This window comes from Saimiri boliviensis, chromosome 4, assembly GCF_048565385.1.
Source record: "Saimiri boliviensis isolate mSaiBol1 chromosome 4, mSaiBol1.pri, whole genome shotgun sequence".
In the NCBI taxonomy this organism is placed as follows: domain Eukaryota; kingdom Metazoa; phylum Chordata; class Mammalia; order Primates; family Cebidae; genus Saimiri; species Saimiri boliviensis.
This window is the reverse complement of record NC_133452.1, coordinates 155,629,571-155,650,824: the sequence shown is the minus strand read 5'-3', so window position 1 is coordinate 155,650,824 and position 21,254 is coordinate 155,629,571. Positions and strand designations below refer to the sequence as shown.

At 38.4% G+C, this 21,254-nt stretch overlaps 1 protein-coding gene across 3 annotated transcripts in view; it reads left to right on the top strand.

The window, feature by feature from the left end:
- NUP153 (nucleoporin 153) overlaps positions 1 to 21,254 on the top strand; it is a 92,954-nt gene that overhangs the window by 60,544 nt on the left and 11,156 nt on the right. For 2 of the 3 annotated variants that reach the window (XM_003927319.4, XM_074398486.1), the window contains exons 12-18: positions 3,354 to 3,491; positions 4,441 to 4,539; positions 5,864 to 5,951; positions 8,526 to 8,651; positions 11,206 to 11,823; positions 15,772 to 15,966; positions 18,539 to 19,420. In XM_003927319.4, the coding sequence (XP_003927368.1) occupies positions 3,354 to 3,491; positions 4,441 to 4,539; positions 5,864 to 5,951; positions 8,526 to 8,651; positions 11,206 to 11,823; positions 15,772 to 15,966; positions 18,539 to 19,420 (2,146 nt within the window). Of the gene's footprint in view, positions 1 to 1,339; positions 1,433 to 3,353; positions 3,492 to 4,440; positions 4,540 to 5,863; positions 5,952 to 8,525; positions 8,652 to 11,205; positions 11,824 to 15,771; positions 15,967 to 18,538; positions 19,421 to 21,254 lie in introns of all 3 variants that reach the window. The other variant, XM_074398487.1, reaches the window with a different exon arrangement.

Below are 21,254 nucleotides of genomic sequence, written 5' to 3'. Positions count from 1 at the left end.
CTGTCTTAGTTTCCGAAGTAGCTGGGATTACGGGCACACACCGCCATGCCCACCCGATTTGTTGTATTTTAGTAGAGACAAGATTTCACTGTGTTGCCGGGCTGGTCTCGAACTCTTGAGCTCAGGGAATCCACCTGCCTTGGCCTCCTGAAGTGCTAGGATTACAAGCGTGAGCCACCACGCCTGACCCTTCTGTTCAGTTCTTTTGCCCTTGTAAGAATTGGGTTGTCTTATTTCTTTTGAGACAGTTTCACTCTTTGTTGTTGCCCAGGCTGGAGTGCAGTGGCACCATATTGACTCATCACAACCTCCACCTCCCAGGTTCAAATGATTCTCCTGCCTCAGTCTCCTAAGTAGCTGGGATTACAGGTGTGCCCCAACATGCCCAGCCAATTTTTTGAGTGTATTTTTAGTAGAGACATGTTTTCACCATGTTGGCCAGGCTGGTTTCGATCTCCTGACCTCAGGTGATCTACCTGCCTTGACCTCCCAAAGTTCTGGAATTACAGGCATGAGACACTGCGCCTGGCTGGTTTTCTTATTGAGTTGTAGGAGGTCTTTATAAATTCTAGTCCTGGGTGCTTTGTCAGATACATGTCTTAACACATATTTTCCCTCCAGTCAGGCTTGCCTATTTATTTTCTTAATGATGCCTTTGATTGGCAGATGTTCTAAATTATATAAAGTCTGGATTATTTTTTCTAATATTTTTATTCTTCGTGTCCTAAGAAAATTGTGCCTATCCCCAGGCTGCAAAGATAGTTTCCTGTGCTTGTTTCTAGAAGCTTTGTAATTTTGCTTTTATAGTTTTTCTTTTTAATTTCTTTTGATTTTTATATTTGACCCATGGATTATTTAGAGATGTGTTGAATTTTCAAATATTTGGGGAGAGGATATTGATTTCTGAGTTAATTTCATTATAATTAGAAAAAGATTAAGATTATGACTTTAGTGTTTTGAAATATATTGAGACTTGTTTTATAGTTCAGTATATGGTCTACTTAATAATTCTTGAAGAAAATATGTTCTGTAGTTGGGTATAGTGATCTATAGAAGTAAGTAAGGTGATTGATAGTATTAGATCTTTGTTCTTATTTTTCAGGGTATGGTTAGTCTGTTAAATTATTGGGAGATGGAGGTTAAAATTGCCAATTTTTATTTGGTGAATTTGTTTTATCCCCTTAGTTAATGTCTTTTTTTTTTTTTTTTTTTTTTTGAGATGAGATGTCATTCTGTCACCCAGGCTGGAGTGCAGTAGTGTGGTCACCTGAGCTTCCCAAGTAGCTAGGACCACAGGCATGTGCCACCATACCTGTCCAATTTTTAATGTTACTTGTAGAGACAAGGTCTCACCATGTTGCCCCGGCTGGTCTCAAATTCCTGTGCTCAAGCAATCGTCCGGTCTCGGCCTCTCAAAGTGCTGAGATTACAGGCACGTGCTACCACACCCAACCTCAATTTTTGTTTCATGCATTCTGAGGCCCTCAAGACAGCATACACTTTACATTTGTTCTATGGCTCCATAGTGATTGGTCCTTTTTAAAAAACCTTTGGTAATACTTTTGGTCTTGAAATCTACTTTGGAATTAATATAGCCGTTCTTCTTACTAGAATAAGGCTTCTTACGCTTAGTTTCAGGGCATATCTTTTTCCTTCCATATGCTTTCAGCCTATGCATGTTTATATTTAAAGTAGATCTCAGGTAAACAGCATATAACTGAGTTTTGCCTTTCTATCCATTTTCTGTCTTTTAATTGGAACACTAAATCCGTTTATAGTTAATATAATTTTTGATATGGTTGGAATGAGGCTACCATTGATCCATTGTTTTCTGTTGTTCTTTTGAAAGCTGCCATTTGGGGGTTAAGGGAATATTATTTAATTATTTACAGTTTATTACTAGAATTTTGTTTTTCTTGGTTTTGATTTTGTTTTTTGAGATGGGTTCTTGCTGTCACCCAGGATGAAGTGCAGTGGCATTGTCATGGCTCACTACAGCCTCAAACTCCTGGGCTCAGGCCATTCTCCCACCTCAGCCTCCCAGGTACTGGGACTACAGGCATGCCACTGCACTGGCTAGTTTTTTTTTTGCTTGTTTTTAGTTTTTGTAGAGTTGGAATCTTGCTATGTTGCCCAGACTAGTCCTGCACTCTTGGTCTCAAGCTATCCTGCCTTGGCCTCCCAAAGTGTTCGGGTTACAAGTCATTCTATTTGTTGGCATTTTAACTCCCTCTTTTGAAATATTTAGTGGTTCCTCTTGGGATTTCTATGTCTGTCCATAACTTTTTACGGATTACGTTACTTTCATACCACTTTCTGTAAAAATAACAAGATTGCAGTTGTGTAGTTAGATTGACTAACTGTCTTCCTTGGCATTTGTGATTTACTTGTATTACCTCTGGATAGGCTGTAAATTCACTGTGTACTTTTTGCTTTATATAGTTACATATATTTTATATATGTAACTATATAAAGAGGAAAAGAAGTTGTTGTTTGCTCACATACTCATTTCTTTCTGAAATCTGAGTTTCCGTTTGGTAGCATTTCTTTTCAGCCTAAAGAACTTGTTAGAGCAGGTTTTATGGAAATGGATTCTTAGTTTTATCTAAAAGTGTCTTTAATTTTGCTTTGGGCTTTTGGATCAACTTTATTGAGGTGGATTTATTTACATAAACTGCATCTATTAGAAGTTTTCAAATTATTTTAGCTGGCAGTGAACTTCTCTGAACTCATTCTCCCGCCCCTGTGGTGGCAGCAGGTGAAGCTTTTTAATTTTATTTGGCCACTTGGTGTCTGTTTCACAGCTGTGTAGTTTACAGGTCCACCAGAGATTTGTATATACATCTCTATGATAAAGTTTAATGTATAATTAGGCACAGTCAGAAATTAACAACAACAATAATAAAATAGAGCCATTGTAACATTATAATGTAATGAAAGTTATGTGAATATAGTTTTGTTTTCTTTCACAATATCTTATTATATAATATTTTTGGATTGTGGTTGTCCATGGGTCAGGGAAATGGTGGAAATGGAGGAAATGGAAACCATGGATAAGGTAGGACTACTATATATACCTTTATGTTTCATATTAATACAACTGTAGTATATAGTAAGAATTACTTCTCTCTCAATTTTACCAATTAGGAAATTGGTACAGAAGGCAAAGTCACACGGCTGGTTGGTGGCACAGCTGGGATTAAAAATCTTGTTTAGTTTTTCTGATTGAAGAACCCACAGTGTTAACACTACATAGTGTCAACTTCTTCCTGTTTACCTTCATCCTTAAAATAAGTAGAGATAAAAGAATGATGTGGAAGATTAAATATATCATACAATATGTTATGTTTTAGGAAATGGAAGTTCCAGTATTACCGAAAATCTCTCTACCGATCACCAGTTCTTCACTGCCTACCTTTAATTTCAGTTCCCCTGGGATCACAGCTTCCTCTCCATCACCCATCAATTCGTCTCAATCATTAACAAACAAGGTATAAAACCACTGTATAAATATAGGTGGCATTCGTTCTTTCTTAATTCTTTATTTAAAAAAATTCTCTACTATAAGCAGTTAATTTTCATAATGGAAATTAGTAACTTACAGTAAACAGAGAGAAATGGAAATGGTGTTTTGCTTTTTTAAAAAGTGTGCAAATATTTTGGATACATTATAATGGAGTATTCCTCAACTTGTATAGAATACCACAGAGGTGGAGATTCTGGTAATTTTGTTTCCAAATAATGTTTCCAGTAAGATACTTTTTGGGTAGGAGTGTACTCATGTTTCATGTTTTTACTTCTCGGGTAGACTTAACATCTTTTAATCTACTCCTGAATTTTTTTCTTTTTTCTTCTTTTTTTTTTGAGATGGTGTCTCACTGTGTTGCTGAGGCTAGAGAGCAGTGGTGCAATCACAGCTCACTGCGACTTCCATCTCCTGGACTCAAGTGATCTTCCCACCTCAGCCTCCTGAGTAGCTGGGACTGCAGGTGTGCACCACCACACCCAGCTAATTTTAAAAAATTATTTTTATAGGCGAGGTCTTGCTGTGTTACCCAGGCTGGTCTTGAAATCTTGGGCTCAAGTAATTGCCCCGTCATGCCCAAAGTGCAGGGATTACAGATGTGAGCCACTATGCCTGGCCTGCTCCTGAAATGTTGATGCTTGCTTTCACTTTTTTTGAACATATTCTTATAGATGTTACTTTACTTCTTTATCCAAATACTCACCTCTGAGATTGTGTGTGCTCCTAAGAGGAAGCCAGATTTTATAGCACTTCCAGTTACAGTGTTTTTCAGAACTTAAAGTGAGATTTTTAATTTAAAAGGAAAAAAATACTTAGTGTCTTCGGAATAATCAGTTTGCTTAACGTCTTTTATTGTCAGTTTATATTTCTAAGCAACTCTTTTTGTGTCATTTCTTAATAATTTGGGAAACCAGGTACAGATGACCTCTCCGAGCAGCACTGGCAGTCCCATGTTTAGATTTTCATCTCCAATCGTAAAATCTACTGAGGCAGATGTACTACCTCCATCATCTGTAAGTAACAAGCAAGGAATAGTATATATTTATTGATTTCAAAGCCATGTTATACTTTTATCAAATCTAAGATGCCATTGGTGGTGAGAAACACTATTATTTTTCTTCCAACTTGAAAAATACTCCGTGGATAAAACTTTTGAACAATCATATTCTTCACTCCATATGTATACATGTATGCATATTCATTTTCTTCTGTACCTTTTCAAAGTTAAAATGCAAACATCTTGATTTTCTTAATGATTTTCCATATATCCCACAAGAAAAAGGATACTCCTTTGCATCCTCACAATACAGCTATCATACCTAAGAAATTTAACATGATACGATATTGACATGGTCTGTATTCAGATTTCCCCATTATCCTCAGACTGTCCTTTAATTGCTGTTTTATTTCCTAGAGCCCATTAAAGACTAGGACCTAATCAGCTAAATTATAGTGCATTCAAACATGTCTCATGATTCACCTTTGATCTAGAAAAGTTCTGGGCATTTTTTTCCTTCGTGATTGAGAAGGAAATGTTTTGGATAAGAATAATACATAGCCTAATAATCAGATTGCCCCAGATTTGAGATGTTTATTATTTTAATATGTCACTTTCTGTTTTTGACTGTGTTCTTGTTTTCTGACACAAGTAGATGTTACAGATCAAATGTAATGTCCTTGCCACATGCTGTAATCCATCAGTTGTCCCAGAAGTCTCATACTTTTTATTAGAAAATGGCATTTGAGGCTGGGCACAGTGGCTTATACCTGTAATCCCAGCACTTTGGGAGGCCAGGGCGGGCAGATCACTTGAGGTCACGATTTTGAGACCAGCCTGACCAACATGAGAAACTCTGTCTCTACTTTAAAAAAAATATATATATATATAACAAAATTAGCTGGGCATGGTGGCGCACACCTCTAATCCCAGCTACTCAGAAGGCTGAGGCAGGAGAATTGCTTGAATCCGGGAGGTGGAGGTTGCAGTGAGCTGAGATTGTGCCATTGCACTCCAGCCTGGGTAATAAAGTAAACTCTGCCTCAAAAAAAGGAAGGAAAAGAAAATGGCATTCAGAAACCTGAAACTGGGCATGAGGAACACACTATTTTTTTTTTTTAATATACTATTTTGATAGGAAAAAATGCCTGAGAAATTTAAAATGCTGCCTGTTAAACTGTGACTTGCCATTCAGTGTAAGAATCTCACTTTTAGAGATTGTGAAATATGATAAATGTCTTAAAATAGGTGAAAGTATGTTTTTTGACTTGGGGTAAAAATAAGCTCTATATTTGATACTTACTCAAAACTAAGTATAAGGATATTCTTTCTCTTTACAGATTGGATTTACGTTTAGTGTACCTGTTGCAAAAACAGCAGAACTTCCTGGTTCTAGTAGTACTGTAGAACCAATTTTAAGTAGTTCGGGTAAGTAAAAATTTCTCACATTTTTACATAAAACAGTTGCATACAGTAGATTAGTATTTCAAATTCTTTCACCTTTGGTAATTCTTATACATGCCTTCATTTGGATGAAATAAGCTCTGAAAAGCAAGCATTCTTTCAACAGTGCTTTTTATTAATGATCTTTACAGATACTTTACTCCCTAAATGGAAGTGTCAGTTTGGTTTTGAGAGAGATTGGCACGGTAGCAAATTTATCTACTGTCTTCATTTAGTCAAAACAAGATGACAAGTTAGTTATAAAGCAAGTCTCATTATAAGAAGTTTGTGAGTTGTCTACTTTTTTTTTTTTTTTTTTTTTTTTGAGACAGAGTTTTGCTCTTGTTACCCAGGCTGGAGTGCAATGGCGCGATCTCGGCTCATCGCAACCTCCGCCTCCTGGGTTCAGGCAATTCTCCTGCCTCAGCCTCCTGAGTAGCTGGGATTACAGGCACGTGCCACCATGCCCAGCTAATTTTTTGTATTTTTAGTAGAGACGGGGTTTCACTATGTTGACCGGGATGGTCTTGATCTCTTGACCTCGTGATCCACCCGCCTCGGCCTCCCAAAGTGCTGGGATTACAGGCTTGAGCCACCGCGCCCGGCGAGTTGTCTACTTTAATATAGTAGATTTTATTTCTAGTTTTTTACTGTTGAGTTCACAAGCATTTTTATATATAAAGGTTATGCAGACCCATGCAGATTGTGATACGTAATTTCTGAACTGAAGAAATCAACATCATTGAAAGGAGGCGGCCCTGGCTTATGCCTGTAAACCCAGCACTTTGGGAGGCCAACATGGGAGGATTGCTTGAGGCCAGGTGTTCAAGACCATCCTGGGTGGCATAGCAAGATTCATCCCTACCCAAAAAAAGAAATAAGAAATAAGCAGATAGTGGTGTGAACCTGGGAGGCTGAAGTGGGAGAATTGCCTGAGCCCAGGAAGTTGAGGCTGCAGTGAGTTGATTGCACTGCCACACTACAGTTGGGTTACAGAGCAAACCCTATCTCAAAAAAAAAAGGGGTGGGGGAGAAATGAATAATCAGAGAATTAAAACATAGAATTATTATTTTTATACATATATATTTTTGAGATGGAGTCTCGCTCTGTCACCCTGGCTGGAGTGCTGTGGCGTAGTCTTGGCTCACGACAAACTCTGCCTCCCTAATTCAAGCAATTCTCCTGCCTCAGCCTCCCAAGTAACTGGGATTACAGATGCCTGCCACCACACTGGCTAATTTTTTGTATTTTTAGTAGAGATAGGGTTTCACCATGTTGGCCAAGGCTGGTCACGAACTCTTGACCTCCGATGATTCACCCAACTAGGCCTCCCAAAGTGCTGGGATTACAGGTGTGAGCCACCGTGCCTTGCTGCATCTTGTTTCTTATCGTTTCTTTTGTTCCATCCCTCCTCTCCCCATCACACACAGAAATACACATTTCAGGTCACTTTGAAGCATTACCAAACATCTTAATTTCATCTGTAAATAGAAATCTTCCCTTAAAAATATAACCATAAAACCATTATCACACTGAAAATATACATCTTATTTTAAATATAAGGATGTAAGCTTGGAAAGCATAAAAAGTCAAAGCAGCAAGTCACTCATCTTACCTCAGACAGCCATTATTACTCTTTAGATGTAAACATTCTAAATCTAGGCTTTCTAACCTGCTTTTACCCATTACTATGCTTTTGAGAGTGATTTTTGTGGGCCACGCATGGTGACTCATGCTAGTAATGCCAGTGCTTTGGGAGGCTGAGGTGGGAGGATCTCTTGAGGCCAGGAGATTGAGACCAGCCTGGCCAGCCATAGAGACACCCATCTCTACAAAAAAATAAAAAATATTAGCTAGATGTGGTGGCATGCACATGTGTTCCTAGCTAGTGGTGCTACTTGGGAGGCTAAGGTGGGAGGCTGCATTGAGCTATAATTGCACCACTACACTCCAGCCTTGATGACAACAAGACACTCACTCTGTTGTGAAAAAAGGATGATTTTTGTGGCTGCCTATTTCATCATATCCCTGTTACATAATTTATGTAACCAGACCTTTATTGAATGTTTTACCATACGAATTTTTCAGTGTTATAACTGAAGGATATTTTCGATTATATTAGTAGCGTAAATTTCTAAAAATGAAATAATTGCCCAGCTGAAAATTACTTTTTTTGATTAGTTTTGCAAATTGTTATGTAATCAAATACATATTTCATGCAGTGGGTGGGCTTGCCTCCGTTGCCATACCTTCTCCAGTTTTTCAGTTTAATTTTTTTTGATTATCAGTGAATTCATTGGATGACAGTTATAGTTCATATTTTTTGCCTTTTTATTTGGGGATGGGAGGTATACAGTATGGTTAATAGTGTTTTTTATTTCCTTGTAATGGCAAATTAACCCCATAAAGTCATTTGTTTATTGAATTGCAGTGCCTTCTTTTTTTATGAACTTTTACAAATTAATCTAAAAGGTGGTTTTGAAAGATTTTTAAAAGTGCATTTAAGAGTTCAATGCTTTTATTTGAAATAATTTTTTTACAATTAAAAAATATTACAGCTGAAGATGTGACTGCAGTGAAGAGTACAAGTTGTAAGAGGACACCACCTGAAGATTGTGAGGGTCCTTTTAGACCTGCAAAAATTCTGAAAGAAGGAAGTGTTCTAGATGTTCTAAAAAGCCCTGGTAAGATAATGGCTGCCTTTGAGAGTCAAGAATCTCAATTACAAACTCATAATCTCGGCTTTTAAAAATTTATGACTAGTTTGGTAGGAGATTTACTTTTGAACAGAGATGTAATCAGGTGTAACCTTTTGCTGGAAATATCTTAAAAGCCTTACTTCCTTGAAATTTAAGGACTCTATACTAAAATGAAATCTCTGAGAGGCAAGTATAGGAGGAGAAAATGTATTCTCCATTAACAGAGACAGGCCAATGAGGAATAAGAGTAAGTAAACCTGATGATACACATAGACATGTTTTTCTCTTATGAGAGCATTGAGCTGCTGCCTCCTTTTTTTTTTTTTTTGAGATGGAGTTTCGCTCTTGTGGCCCAAGGCTAGAGTGCAGTGGTGCAATCTCTACTGATGACAACCTCTGTCTCCTGGGTTCGAGCGATTATCCTGTCTCAGGCTCGTGAGTAGTTGGGATTACAGGCAAGCACCACCACACCCAGCTAATTTTTGTGTTTTTAGTAGAGACGGGATTTCTCCATATTGGTCAGGCTGGTCTCGAACTCCCAACCTCAGGTGATCCGCCCGCCTTGGCCTCCTAAAATGCTGGGATTACAGGCGCTGGTTGAACTGCCTTCTTGAATTATTCCCCAGTTTGGTAAATATGGAACAAGGCCAAGTGGAAAGCATCTGCTGGACTGTAACATATATACATAGGGAGCAGTACTCAATTGAATTGAAATAAGATTTGAAAGCCAGTAGGTAATAATTAAAAAGGGGGTAAATAGTTCTCAGGTGAGAGTGAGTTTTTAGTTTGAAACCAGAGTATGGTTACAATTCCATTTGTGATGTGTAGTGTGAGAGTGTAAAACTGGCCGTGTGAGGTGGCTCACCCCTGTAATCCCAGCACTTTGGGAGGCTAAGGCAGGCAGATCACCCGAGGCCAGGAGTTTGAGACCAGCCTGGCCAACATGGCAAAACCCCATCTCTATTAAAAATAGAAAAAATTGGCTGGGCATGCTGGCGTGCACCTGTAGTCCTAGCTACTCAGGTCACTGATGCAGGAGAATTGCTTGAACCCAGGAGGCGGAGGTTGCAGTGAGCTGCGATTGCACCACTGCACTCCAGCCTGGGAGATAGAGCAAGACTTTGTCGAAAAATGTAAAACCGTTTGTAAAATAGTATAGTAGCTCAGAAAGAATTGAAACTTACCCAGCAGATGTGTTTATGTGTAATAGGATAGGGTTTGTTTGTTTGTTTTTTGCCAAAAATAAGGTTGGCTTTTACAATAGGATTTAGAAGGATTAAGTTTTTCTGGTCCAGCTCTCTCGTTTTATAGATTAGTTTACTGCCTACAGGAATTCGTTAGCTTACCAGTAGCTTAGACAGTTTCGTGCAGTTATGGCAAAACTCCGGAATGCTTGTAGTAGAATTAACCAAATAGTAGGCAAGCATCAAATGTGTATAGTCTGTCTTCTGTATCTGGGGTTACACTTTGCATTCATGATGTCATCCTTCCCTGTTCCCTTTTACTTCTTAAATAGAAAATGTATGGGGAGAATCTTCATTTGAGTGAAATTAGGAAGATCGGAAAAAGTGGAAGAAACATCTGTAATGCTTTGAGATGGTTACTGTTAACATTTTGCCAATCTTAGTGATTTAAACTAGTTATAAGCAAAATAGTACATTGTTAAACACTGGGAATAACTGACGTTTGTGGTATCACTAGAAAGTCTATAATAACCTTTAACATCTTCTTGTCTTTTAATTTCTTTTTTCTTTGGTGGGTAAAGGCTGGAGAAACAGATCATAGATGGTGTATGTAAGACAAAAGTTAATTGGTCCGAAGTAAACAATTACAAAGTCATTCTCATGAGTAAAATACGGCTTGAGTGAATGAATTCAGTGACAGCAGTTTTGGTAACACAAAGACTTGCTCAGCTGGTTTTACTGACCAACTTTACCATGTTGGCCAGGCTGGTCTTGAACTCCTGGCATCAAGTGATTGGTCTGCCTTGGCCTCCCAAAGTGCTGAGATTACAGGTTAGGGCCACCGTGCCTGGCCTAGAATCTTTATTATGAAATAACTTATGAAGGTAGAGGATACCACAGCAGTGGATTATGACTGCACACTATTCAAAGATGATATTGAAGCTATTTGATGTAGACAGTGAAACACTTAAAAGAAGAAATGGATGAGGGAGGGAGAAGACTATGAGTATTCTGTGTTTGTAGAAAGACAGAATGTAGCAAAATGTGGATGGCAATAATACATATCAGTAAATTAGTACCAGTAGAAGCATCATACTAGAAATTCCTTGAAGGAGAAGGTGACATCCTGTAAAGAAAACATGTTTTGTAGAATTTTAACTGGTTTAAGTGTAACTTATTAGGTGATTGAGAAATACGATTACTTAAGTGAAAAACAACTCTTTAAGTAGTTCATCTTGGATTGTAGGTAAGTGTGCAATGAGGTGAATGTCTTCTCAGTGATAATAATCAAATTAATGCTTTGATTTAGGAAGCTTCCCTAACATTGTTTTTGCACTCTCCTTTGTTTATTGTAGGTTTTGCATCACCGAAGATAGATTCTCTGGCTGCTCAGCCTACCACAACAAGCCCAGTAGTTTATACAAGACCAGCAATAAGTAGCTTTTCTTCGAGTGGAACTGGGTTTGGGGAAAGTTTAAAAGCTGGGTCGTCATGGCAGTGTGATACATGTCTACTCCAGAACAAAGTTACAGACAACAAATGCATAGCCTGTCAAGCAGCAAAATTGTCACCCAGAGATACTGCTAAACAGACTGGAATTGAAACACCAAATAAAAGTGGCAAAACAACTCTTTCTGCATCAGGGATAGGCTTTGGAGATAAATTTAAACCAGTGATAGGCACTTGGGATTGTGATACCTGTTTAGTGCAAAATAAACCTGAAGTGATAAAATGTGTCGCCTGTGAAACACCAAAACCTGGAACTGGTGTGAAGCGAGTCCTTACATTGACAGTGGTTTCTGAAAGTGCTGAGACTATGACTGCTTCATCTTCCAGCTGCACTGTGACCACTGGTACCTTAGGATTTGGAGATAAATTCAAAAGGCCCCTTGGATCTTGGGAGTGTTCAGTATGCTGTGTTTCTAATAAGGCAGAAGACAATAAGTGTGTGTCCTGTATGTCTGAGAAACCAGGTATGTTTTTGGCTTGATGGAGTAATTTTGCTTATTACCTTAGTAGAACATTTTAATTTATTCTAAGAGCCCCTGTTTTAGATGTTTCAGGATGAGAATTTATCACACATAGTAATTTTCCTAAACTATCTTGAAGTAAAAATGTCTTGTTTGGGGCTAGATCTTTATGTTTGCTTAGGATAGGTTATGTGTTAACTGGTCTGCTATATATACTGACCTCCTATTTCTGTGCCATTTTATCAGAAATTTCTTGTTCAAAGTTGACTAATACAGATGTTGAAAGATCTTAGAATGGGGTAATATTTCTTAAACCTTTGTACAGAGTAAAATACTACTTTGTCTATTTTTCTCCAAATAGAAATCAGGATAGCTAGTGGTCACAGGGAATGTTTCTTTAGGGAATAGACCATAGTCATTAATGAAAAGGCTGTAGCCGTTGCAATGATAGTAAATTACCAAATCACTAATGGAAAATTCTAATCTAGGCAGCCAGAAACGTGGAGTTCATTTAGAATTTTTTCTGTTTCTCTGTTCAAAGTTGGAAGAATTACTGAAGATTCATATTGAATCTTTAATTCATCTCAAAGTGGCTCTGATGGTTTTATAATATTACATAATTTTATGGTACAGATACATGGTAACATGGGTATCCTGGGAATTACACTGTTTTCAATGCATTATTCATGCATGTGCAGTTTTATGTCTTTAATGTACAGCTCTGAGTTACTAACCTAGACACCTTGCCTGAGCCCTTGTTGCGTATTTCTAATTCCTACTGGATACTTCCTTATGAGTAAGATTTTAGAATCCTCATTTCTTTCTCTCTTTTTTGAGACAGTCTCACTCTATCACCCAGCCTGGAGTGCAGTGACGCGATCTTGGCTCACTGCAACTTCCACCTCCCAGGTTCATGGAATTCTTAGGCCTCTGCCTCCTGAGTAGCTGGAATTATAGGTGCTTGCCACCATGCCTGGCTAGTTTTTTGTATTTTTAGTAGAGATGGGGCTTTGCCATGTTGGCCAGGCTGGTCTTGAACTCCTGACATCAAGTGATTGGTCTGCCTTGGCCTCCCAAAGTGCAGGGATTACAGTCTTGAGCCACCGTGCCTGGTCTAGAATCTTTATTATGAAATATCCTTCTTCCCATCTGGTACCCTCTCCTCACCTATAGAAAGAAAGCCCTTGATATATGCAGGAAAGCAAAATTAATTTTAAGTTGATGGGGAGTAATAAAGCTTTTGAGTCAGGAAGTAATCTGTTACACATGGACAAAGGAAGCTCATATGTATTAAAGAAGTTGGATTTCATCCTTTTAATGATGAAACATAATTTTCAGCAGAAGAGTGATACAGTCAAGTTTGTATTTTTGATGAGTCACTCTGGCTTTTTAGAAAATGGATTTGAAAACAACAGAATTTGGAGACCAGAAGACAGATTAGGAAGTGATATTAATCATATAGGCAATAGGCCGGACGTGGTGGCCCATACCTGTAATCCCAGCACTGTGGGAGGCCACGGAGGCTATATTGCTTGAGCCTAGTTCAAAACCAACCTGAGCAGCATGACGAAGCCCTGTCTCTACAAAAAACACAAAAATTAGCCTGGCTTGGTGGCACCTGCTGGTAGTCCCAGCTGCACAGCAGGGTAAGGTAGGAGAATCGCTTGATCTGGGGTGGCAGAGGCTGCAGTTAGCCAAGATCACGCCGTTGGACTCCAGCCTGGGTTACAGAGTGAGACCCTGTCTCAAATAATAATAATAAGCCAAGCTTGTCCAACATGTGGCCTATAGGCTGCATGTGGCTCAGGATGGCTGTAAATGTGGCTCAATATAAATTTGTGAATTTTTTTTAAAATACGAGATTATTTCGTGATTTATTTTTTTGTTTTTTTTTGAAGCTCACCAGCTGTTGTTAGTGTTGGCGTATTTTGTGTGTTACCCGAGACAATTCTTGTCTAGTGTGGCCTAGGGAAGCCAAAAGATTGGACGCCCCAATGGAACTGAATAAGGATTAGGGGACATACAATTAAAGATGTTGATTTCAAGCTGGCCGAAGTCGACATTCAGATGTATATAACATGGCCAGGCATGGTGGCTCACGCCTGTAATCCCAGCACTTTGGGAGGCTGAGGCAGGAGGAACACGTGGTCAGGAGTTCAAGACCAACCTGGCCAACATGGTGAAACCCTGTCCCTACTAAAAATACAAAAATTAGCCAAGTATGGTGGTGGGTGCCTGTAATCCCACATAACTCAGGAGGCTGAAGTAGAAGAATAGCTTGAACCTGGGAGGTGGAGGTTGCAGTGAGCTGAGATTGCGCCACTGTACTCCAGCCTAGGCAACAGAGCAAGGCTCTGTCTCAAAAAAAAAAAAAAGAAAAGAAAAAAAAAGATATATGTAAGGCCTTTGGATACACTCTCGGTGGAGATACAGATTTGGAGTCGTTAGTCCCTAGTGTTTGGTATTTGAAGTCATGAGAGTAGAGGTGAGTGAGTCATGTGAATAGAAAAGATGGCCTAAAATGGAAGTCTGCTAACTTATAGGGAGTGGCAGGAATAAAGCTTTTGAACAGTTAATCTTTTAAAGGTGTAACCAGAGAGGAAAAACAAAAACTACATGACACTGGTTGCTTCAGAAGAGGATGGATTTCAAAGGAACAAGATCAGAGGTTTCCATAAAAAGCAAGAGATGAGGTCGTGGTGGGGATAATGGCGGGGTGGGTTGTGAGCCAGAATAGCAGTAGAAGAGTCAAAAATTGATTTAAATAGATTTGAGGAAAATGTAAAGGAGGAGGAGTATCTAGCCAAGCTAACTAAGTAGATAGTAGAGTCACCAACTAAAAGACTACTGTGACAAGCTCAGAAGTGTAGATTGAATGTGTAGATTAGGAAACTGTTTTGTTGGGATTTAAAACCACTGGAGCAAATGAGAGCTTGTGAGAAGGACAGTGGGCCAAGCAGTTTGGTTGGCAAGATGAAGAGAATGCACCTATAAAATGCAGAGATGATTTAGGTAACTATGGAAGAGGTGGCAACAGTTGTAGGCCATTTAGAGAAGTAGGAATACGAGAATGAATGCCCTCACTGTCAGCACTATTTTTTTGTGCCATATCGAGCCATTCTTCCTGTGCCACCTCTCCCACAAACATGCTATTTCTGCTTAAGATTTGTCACCTCTGTGTATCCTTTTCCTGCCTATTAGTCATTTCTTCCTTCTTTGCACACTTGTTTTAGGTTGTCAGTTGGTGATGGTGCTACTGTGCTTTTATTTTCCCCCTTTAAGACCATGAGCATCTTACAAGTTAAGCAACATTTTATTCATATTTAATGTCCCTAGAACCCAAGTACTTAATAAATATCTGTTAAATGGCTAGCATGTAACAGAAATATCATGAATGTAGGAGGTGTCAAGTTCAATTTTGAAGTGGATGTGAAGTAGATGGACTTCCGTGCAATAACTATCATTCAGAGGCAGACATCTATGCTTTGAAATTTTGAAGTTAATATGGTCTGTGACTGTGTATTTTATATGTTAGAATATTGCCTGCAATTTACATCTTAACGTCTTAGAATGCTTGCTGTTTGAAGAATTTTGAAAAAGACTCTTAAGAAAAATCTTTTGAGCCCCTAATTTAAGAGCATGATATTGTTGTTGTTGTTTTTAAACGACAGCAGTTATGTGGTTAAGAGTTATCTCACCAGTGAGCAAGGTTATTAATAGCTGCTCATTTATAAGATTAAAAGAAATCTGAGAAGTCTGTTCTTTTTTTAACAATGTAAATATAAATAATTGTTCATGTTTCTGGCATATTCTATATTTTAACAGGAAATCTTATTAGAAATTGAACACTTAAACTTAGTGGTGTTAAGATGCTGACATACCGTAAATTAAAATTTTCATGAATTCCCCACATACTCCCCCCTCCCTTTTTTTTTTTTTTTTTTTTTAAAGGAAATTCAGTACCTACTTCAAGTAGCAGCACTGTACCTGTGTCTCTATCTTCTGGGGGCTCTCTAGGATTGGAAAAGTTCAAGAAACCCGAGGGAAGCTGGGACTGTGATGTGTGCCTAGTGCAGAATAAGGCAGACTCCACCAAATGTGTGGCATGTGAAAGTGCAAAGCCAGGCACAAAATCTGAATTTAAAGGTAAGGGCAAAAAAATAAAAATAAAGATGATAGTAAAGCACCTCTTTGTACAGCCATTTAAAAATGAAGTATTTGAGAACAGCTTCAGTGTTCACGCATTCTCCCTTGAAAATTAATATAAAATGAGATTTTTGTGAGATCTCTTAGTTATATCTGTCTTTGAATTATTGTAAAGGCTGATTAGTTGCTTGTCAGCAGTGAGGTATCTTTTTTCCAGCTGGGTAAAGAAATTTCTTGTGTTATTGAGTCTCAGAGTTTTTATTTGTTTTTAACTGCTAACCCCCTAGATGAACTTACTGACTTTTATTTGACTGGGAGTACACCTCTAAAAAATTAGTGATACAGGCTTGGGCTCTGGCTTCTCAAAGTATGTCCCAGAAAAAGAACTCTTAATATTTTACTGTGTAAATACAAAGGAAGACTCTCAAAGTAATTAATGCTAAACTATCTGGAGGCCAGATTTTTCAAATCTTCATATCCCTGTAGGAATTACTTTAATTATGTACACATTTCAGTCAAACTTTTGACAAAAGCTTGGTGAGATTGTAGATGTGAAGAACCAGTCAGGGAGAGATGAGAAAGATTTTAATCTGTAAAAGAGTACGCCTGCAAGGTGAGAATGTGTGGGGATTAATGTCTTAACTCAGAAACAGACACATTTCATCTTCTCACTTACAGGTTATAGCTAAGTAATGTGTACTCATGGTCAGAGTGTGAACTCCTAAAAGGGTGAGAGGGTGGGATGGGTATGGATGATGAGAAATTAATTAATAGGTGCAATGTATATTATTTGGGTGATGGATATACTAAAAGCCCAAACTTCACTGCCAGGCAATATATCCATGTAACAAAACTGCATTGGTAATTCTTAAATTTATACAGATTAAACAAAAATAATACCAAGGTTTATCTACTTTGTAATTAGCTTTCAAACTCTTGATTGCAAACCAAAAGTCAGGAGTAAACCTTTCATATTGTGAGCCATCACCTGCATAGTGTATATATCTATATGATTGAAATCAGTTTTGCAAAATAATACTTGCCTCTGGTAGGTGTAAGGTTCCCTGGTATTTTTTTGTTTTACTTCATTTTAAAAGAGAAATGCTGGTTACAGCCCGCTGAATTAATTGATGACTAACGTATAGTATACAACTAGCAGTTCTAGAAACACTGCATTGAAGTGTTTTACAAGTTCACTCGGCTTTCTGGTTCATTTTATCTCATTTTGTAGCTGTTAATTCATGGTCCCTTTTTCATACTGTTCTTTACCTGTAGTATGGTAATCATACTTTTAACTCTCTTAGTACTTTTTAATGATCCTTGTTTTGAGCCAGTAAGTTAATTACTTCATTTCTAATTTCCTCAGCTGCAGAAAAGCATTATGAAACCAATAATTCGATCTTGTCAGTATGGTGCTGAACGAACTTACTTACTTATTTAGAGATGGAGTCGTATTCACTGTCACCTGGGCTGCAATGCTGTGCAATCTTGGCTCACTGCAACCTCCACCTCCCGGGCTCAAGCAATTCTTCTGCCTCAGCCTCCCAAGTAGCTGGGACTACAGGCATTAGCCACCACTCCAGGCTGAATTTTTTTTTTTTGTATTTTTACTATAGATGGAGTTTCACCATATGTTGGCCAGGCTGGTCTTGAACTCCTGACCTCAGGTGATCCCTGCCTTGGCCTCCCAAAGTACTGGGATTACAGGTGTGAGCCTCCATGCCCAGCCTAATGGTTAACTTTATAAACATTACTTCACCTATATAATTCTGGTTTTTTGTTGCGTTTTTTTTTTTTTTTTTAATGCTTGACTGAATAACACATTTATTCACAAGATTTAAAAATCAAGAAATTGTGATGTGGTTCAATCTCTTCTCTTCATTGGCTCATTCACCCTTTCTCCCTCTTCCAAATGTAACTATGTTTAGTTTCTTATAAATCTTTCAAAGTTTCTTTATGCCCATCTTAGGCAAACATACTCCTATATATTCTTACTTCCTTTTACCTTGTTAGAAAAGTCTGTACACCGAACTCCCTTTCTGCTGCTTTGATTTTATCAGGGATTATCTTGGACGTGTCTTTGTTCTTCCTTCTTCATTTATAGCTACCTGGATTGCATATGACATTTTGCATGTCTTTTGGCCCATCTTTAAAACAAACTCCTAGCTATAGAATTGCGAAGTCAAAGGGTATATGTGTGTAATTTTTGGTGACTATTGACAAATTGCTCCCTATGAGTTTTGTGCACATTTATACACCCACCTGCAATATATAGTAGAGCTTGTTACTCCTAGTCTCAGTGCCAATACAAACTTTATCAAACCTTTGTCTCAGCCAGTCTGATAAATGAAAAGTGTCATGTCAGGATAGTTGTGAGGACTGAGATACAATTCTTGTACCGAACAAATAGTAGTCACCTGGGATTATGTTTACTACTTCTGGTAATACTCTTCCAAGTAGGCCTTTTTAAAGTTGTTCCTGTGTTTCTTTGGCTTTCAAGGTGTTTACATTTTGTTTGAGAGGACAAGTACGTTAATTCCCTGTCTATGCGGTGTCTTTTATATTTTTGTAGGCTTTGACACATCTTCCTCATCTTCGGACCCAGCGGCCTCCTCATCCTTCAAATTTGGTATCCCGTCATCCTCTTCTGGGCCTTCTCAGACTTTAACAAGCACTGGAAATTTTAAATTTGGAGATCAGGGAGGATTCAAAATAGGTGCGTCATCTGATTCTGGGTCTGTACACCCTGTGAGTGAAGGCTTTAAATTTTCTAAGCCAATAGGAGATTTTAAATTTGGAGTTTCATCTGAATCTAAGCCTGAAGAAGTTAAAAAAGACAGTAAAAATGATAATTTTAAGTTTGGACTTTCTTCTGGTTTAAGCAACCCAGTTTCTTTAACTCCATTTCAATTTGGGGTATCTAATCTTGGACAGGAAGAAAAGAAAGAGGAATTGCCCAAATCTTCATCTGCAGGTTTTAGCTTTGGTACAGGTGTTATTAACCCCACCCCTGCTGCTGCTAACACCGTAGTGACCTCTGAGAACAAGAGCGGTTTCAACTTTGGAACCATAGAAACCAAGAGTGTTTCAGTGGCTCCTTTCACTTGTAAGACATCAGAAGCTAAAGAAGAAATGCCTGCCACCAAAGGAGGATTCGCTTTTGGCAATATGGAACCTGCCTCTCCGCCATCTGCCACAGTGTTTGTTTTGGGAAGGACAGAAGAGAAACAGCAAGAGCCTGTCACTTCTACTTCCCTAGTTTTCGGGAAGAAAGCTGACAGTGAAGAGCCAAAGTGTCAACCAGTGTTTTCCTTTGGGAATTCAGAGCAAACCAAAGATGAGAATTCTTCAAAGTCCACATTTAGTTTTAGTATGACAAAACCGTCTGAGAAGGAATCTGAACAGCCAGCAAAAGCCACTTTTGCCTTTGGAGCTCAAACTAGTACTACAACTGGTAAGTATTAACTTTTTTTTTATTTTTTATTTTTTAACAAATTGTCTTGACAGATGCAGCAAGTCAAGTAATGGTTTACTCTGAACATAGTTGAGAAGTACAGAACTCTTTGGGAAGGAACCTAGGATTTTCAGTTTGAACTACTGTAAACCCTCAGGCTTCTGATGAAGTCATCTGTGGATCTAATTTTGAGAAATACAGCAGTAATACAAAGCTCAAAATAATGCATATTTATGTGTGTCTTCCTGTCTTCTATTTGGACTTTTATAATCAGAATTGCTATCTACTACCTGGAAAGCAAGGATTCTTAGCTTATGAAGTATTTTCTAACATAATCTATGTGAAGGCCTTTATTTACAAATAGTTACAAATAACCAGTCTTCATCAGACATTAAGAAACATAATAGACAACAAATGTAAAATCCTGAGAAGATGAGATTTTGAAAGCTAAAGTCCTGGGGGGAAAAGGACAAAGCACCCTTAAAGGTTAAAAGCATGGGTGTTGGTGGATCATGTTAAAGTCATTTTGTGGACTGAATAGCAGGAAGAACATAGCTGATAATCAGATTAGTGAACGAGGATTTCCCCAAACTTAGTACACAAGTACAAAGAGTGATCAAAGTTAGATCCACAAGTTCCTTTGGAATAGAAGTGGCCTAGAAGATAAGAACAGTTTTGGAGGAATATCAGAGAAATGACAGAAGGAAATTTTCTAGATCTAAAGAAAGACATTGGTCTTAAAAATGGAAATTACCTGTTCATTGGCAAATATCACTGAAATTTTAGGACACCAAAGCTAAAACCCTGAATGCTTTCAGAGAGAAAAGCTATTTTCCACAAACAAACAGGTATCAGATTAGGGTCATCTGATTGGCAACATCACATGCTAAAAACAGAACAAAGTGAAAATTGTCTTGAACCTAGAATTCTGTTTCTAGCCAAATTTGTTTAAACATAAAAGCATTCCAGGTGTGGTAGCTCACACCTGTAATCTCAGCTGTTCTGGAGGCTGAAGCAAAAGAGTCTCTTGAACCTGGAAGGCAGAGGTTGCAGTGAGCTGAGATTGGCCACTGCACTCCAGCTTGGGCAACAGAACGAGACTGTCTCAAAAAAACCCAGCAACAAACCCAACAACAATAAGAACAGAAAACACAGACATAAAGGCAAAATTTAGGTGTTGCGAAAGTTGACTATCCACGAACACCTTTGAATAACAAATTGGAAACATTCAAAATTAACCTTTAAAAAGTATGGGATTCAGCAAAAAGCTGTGAGCAGTTTTTTGTCTGTCATATATTTACTTAGAAATATGAAGACAAAGTCCAAGCTAAAATTACATATTATTTAGAAAGCAACAAAAACATGATAGGATCTAATCAGATTTGATGATGAAAACACCAGGCTGTGGTAGACACTTTTTTTTTTTTTTTTTTTTTTGAGACGGAGTTTCGCTCTTGTTACCCAGGCTGGAGTGCAGTGGTGCGATCTCGGCTCACCGCAAACTCCGCCTCCTGGGTTCAGGCAGTTCTCCTGCCTCAGCCTCCTGAGTAGCTGGGATTACAGGCACGCGCCACCATGCCCAGCTAATTTTTTGTATTTTTAGTAGAGACAAGGTTTCACCATGTTGACCGGGATGGTCTCGATCTCCCGACCTCGTGATCCACCCGCCTCGGCCTCCCAAAGTGCTGGGATTACAGGCTTGAGCCACCACGCCCGGCCTGGTAGACACTCTTAAACCATTCGTCCGTTAGCCAGCTTGAAAATCGGACAACATGCTCCATTTTCTGTAAGTTATACTAATGCCCATATCATACTGTGACCAGCCCTGGCTACT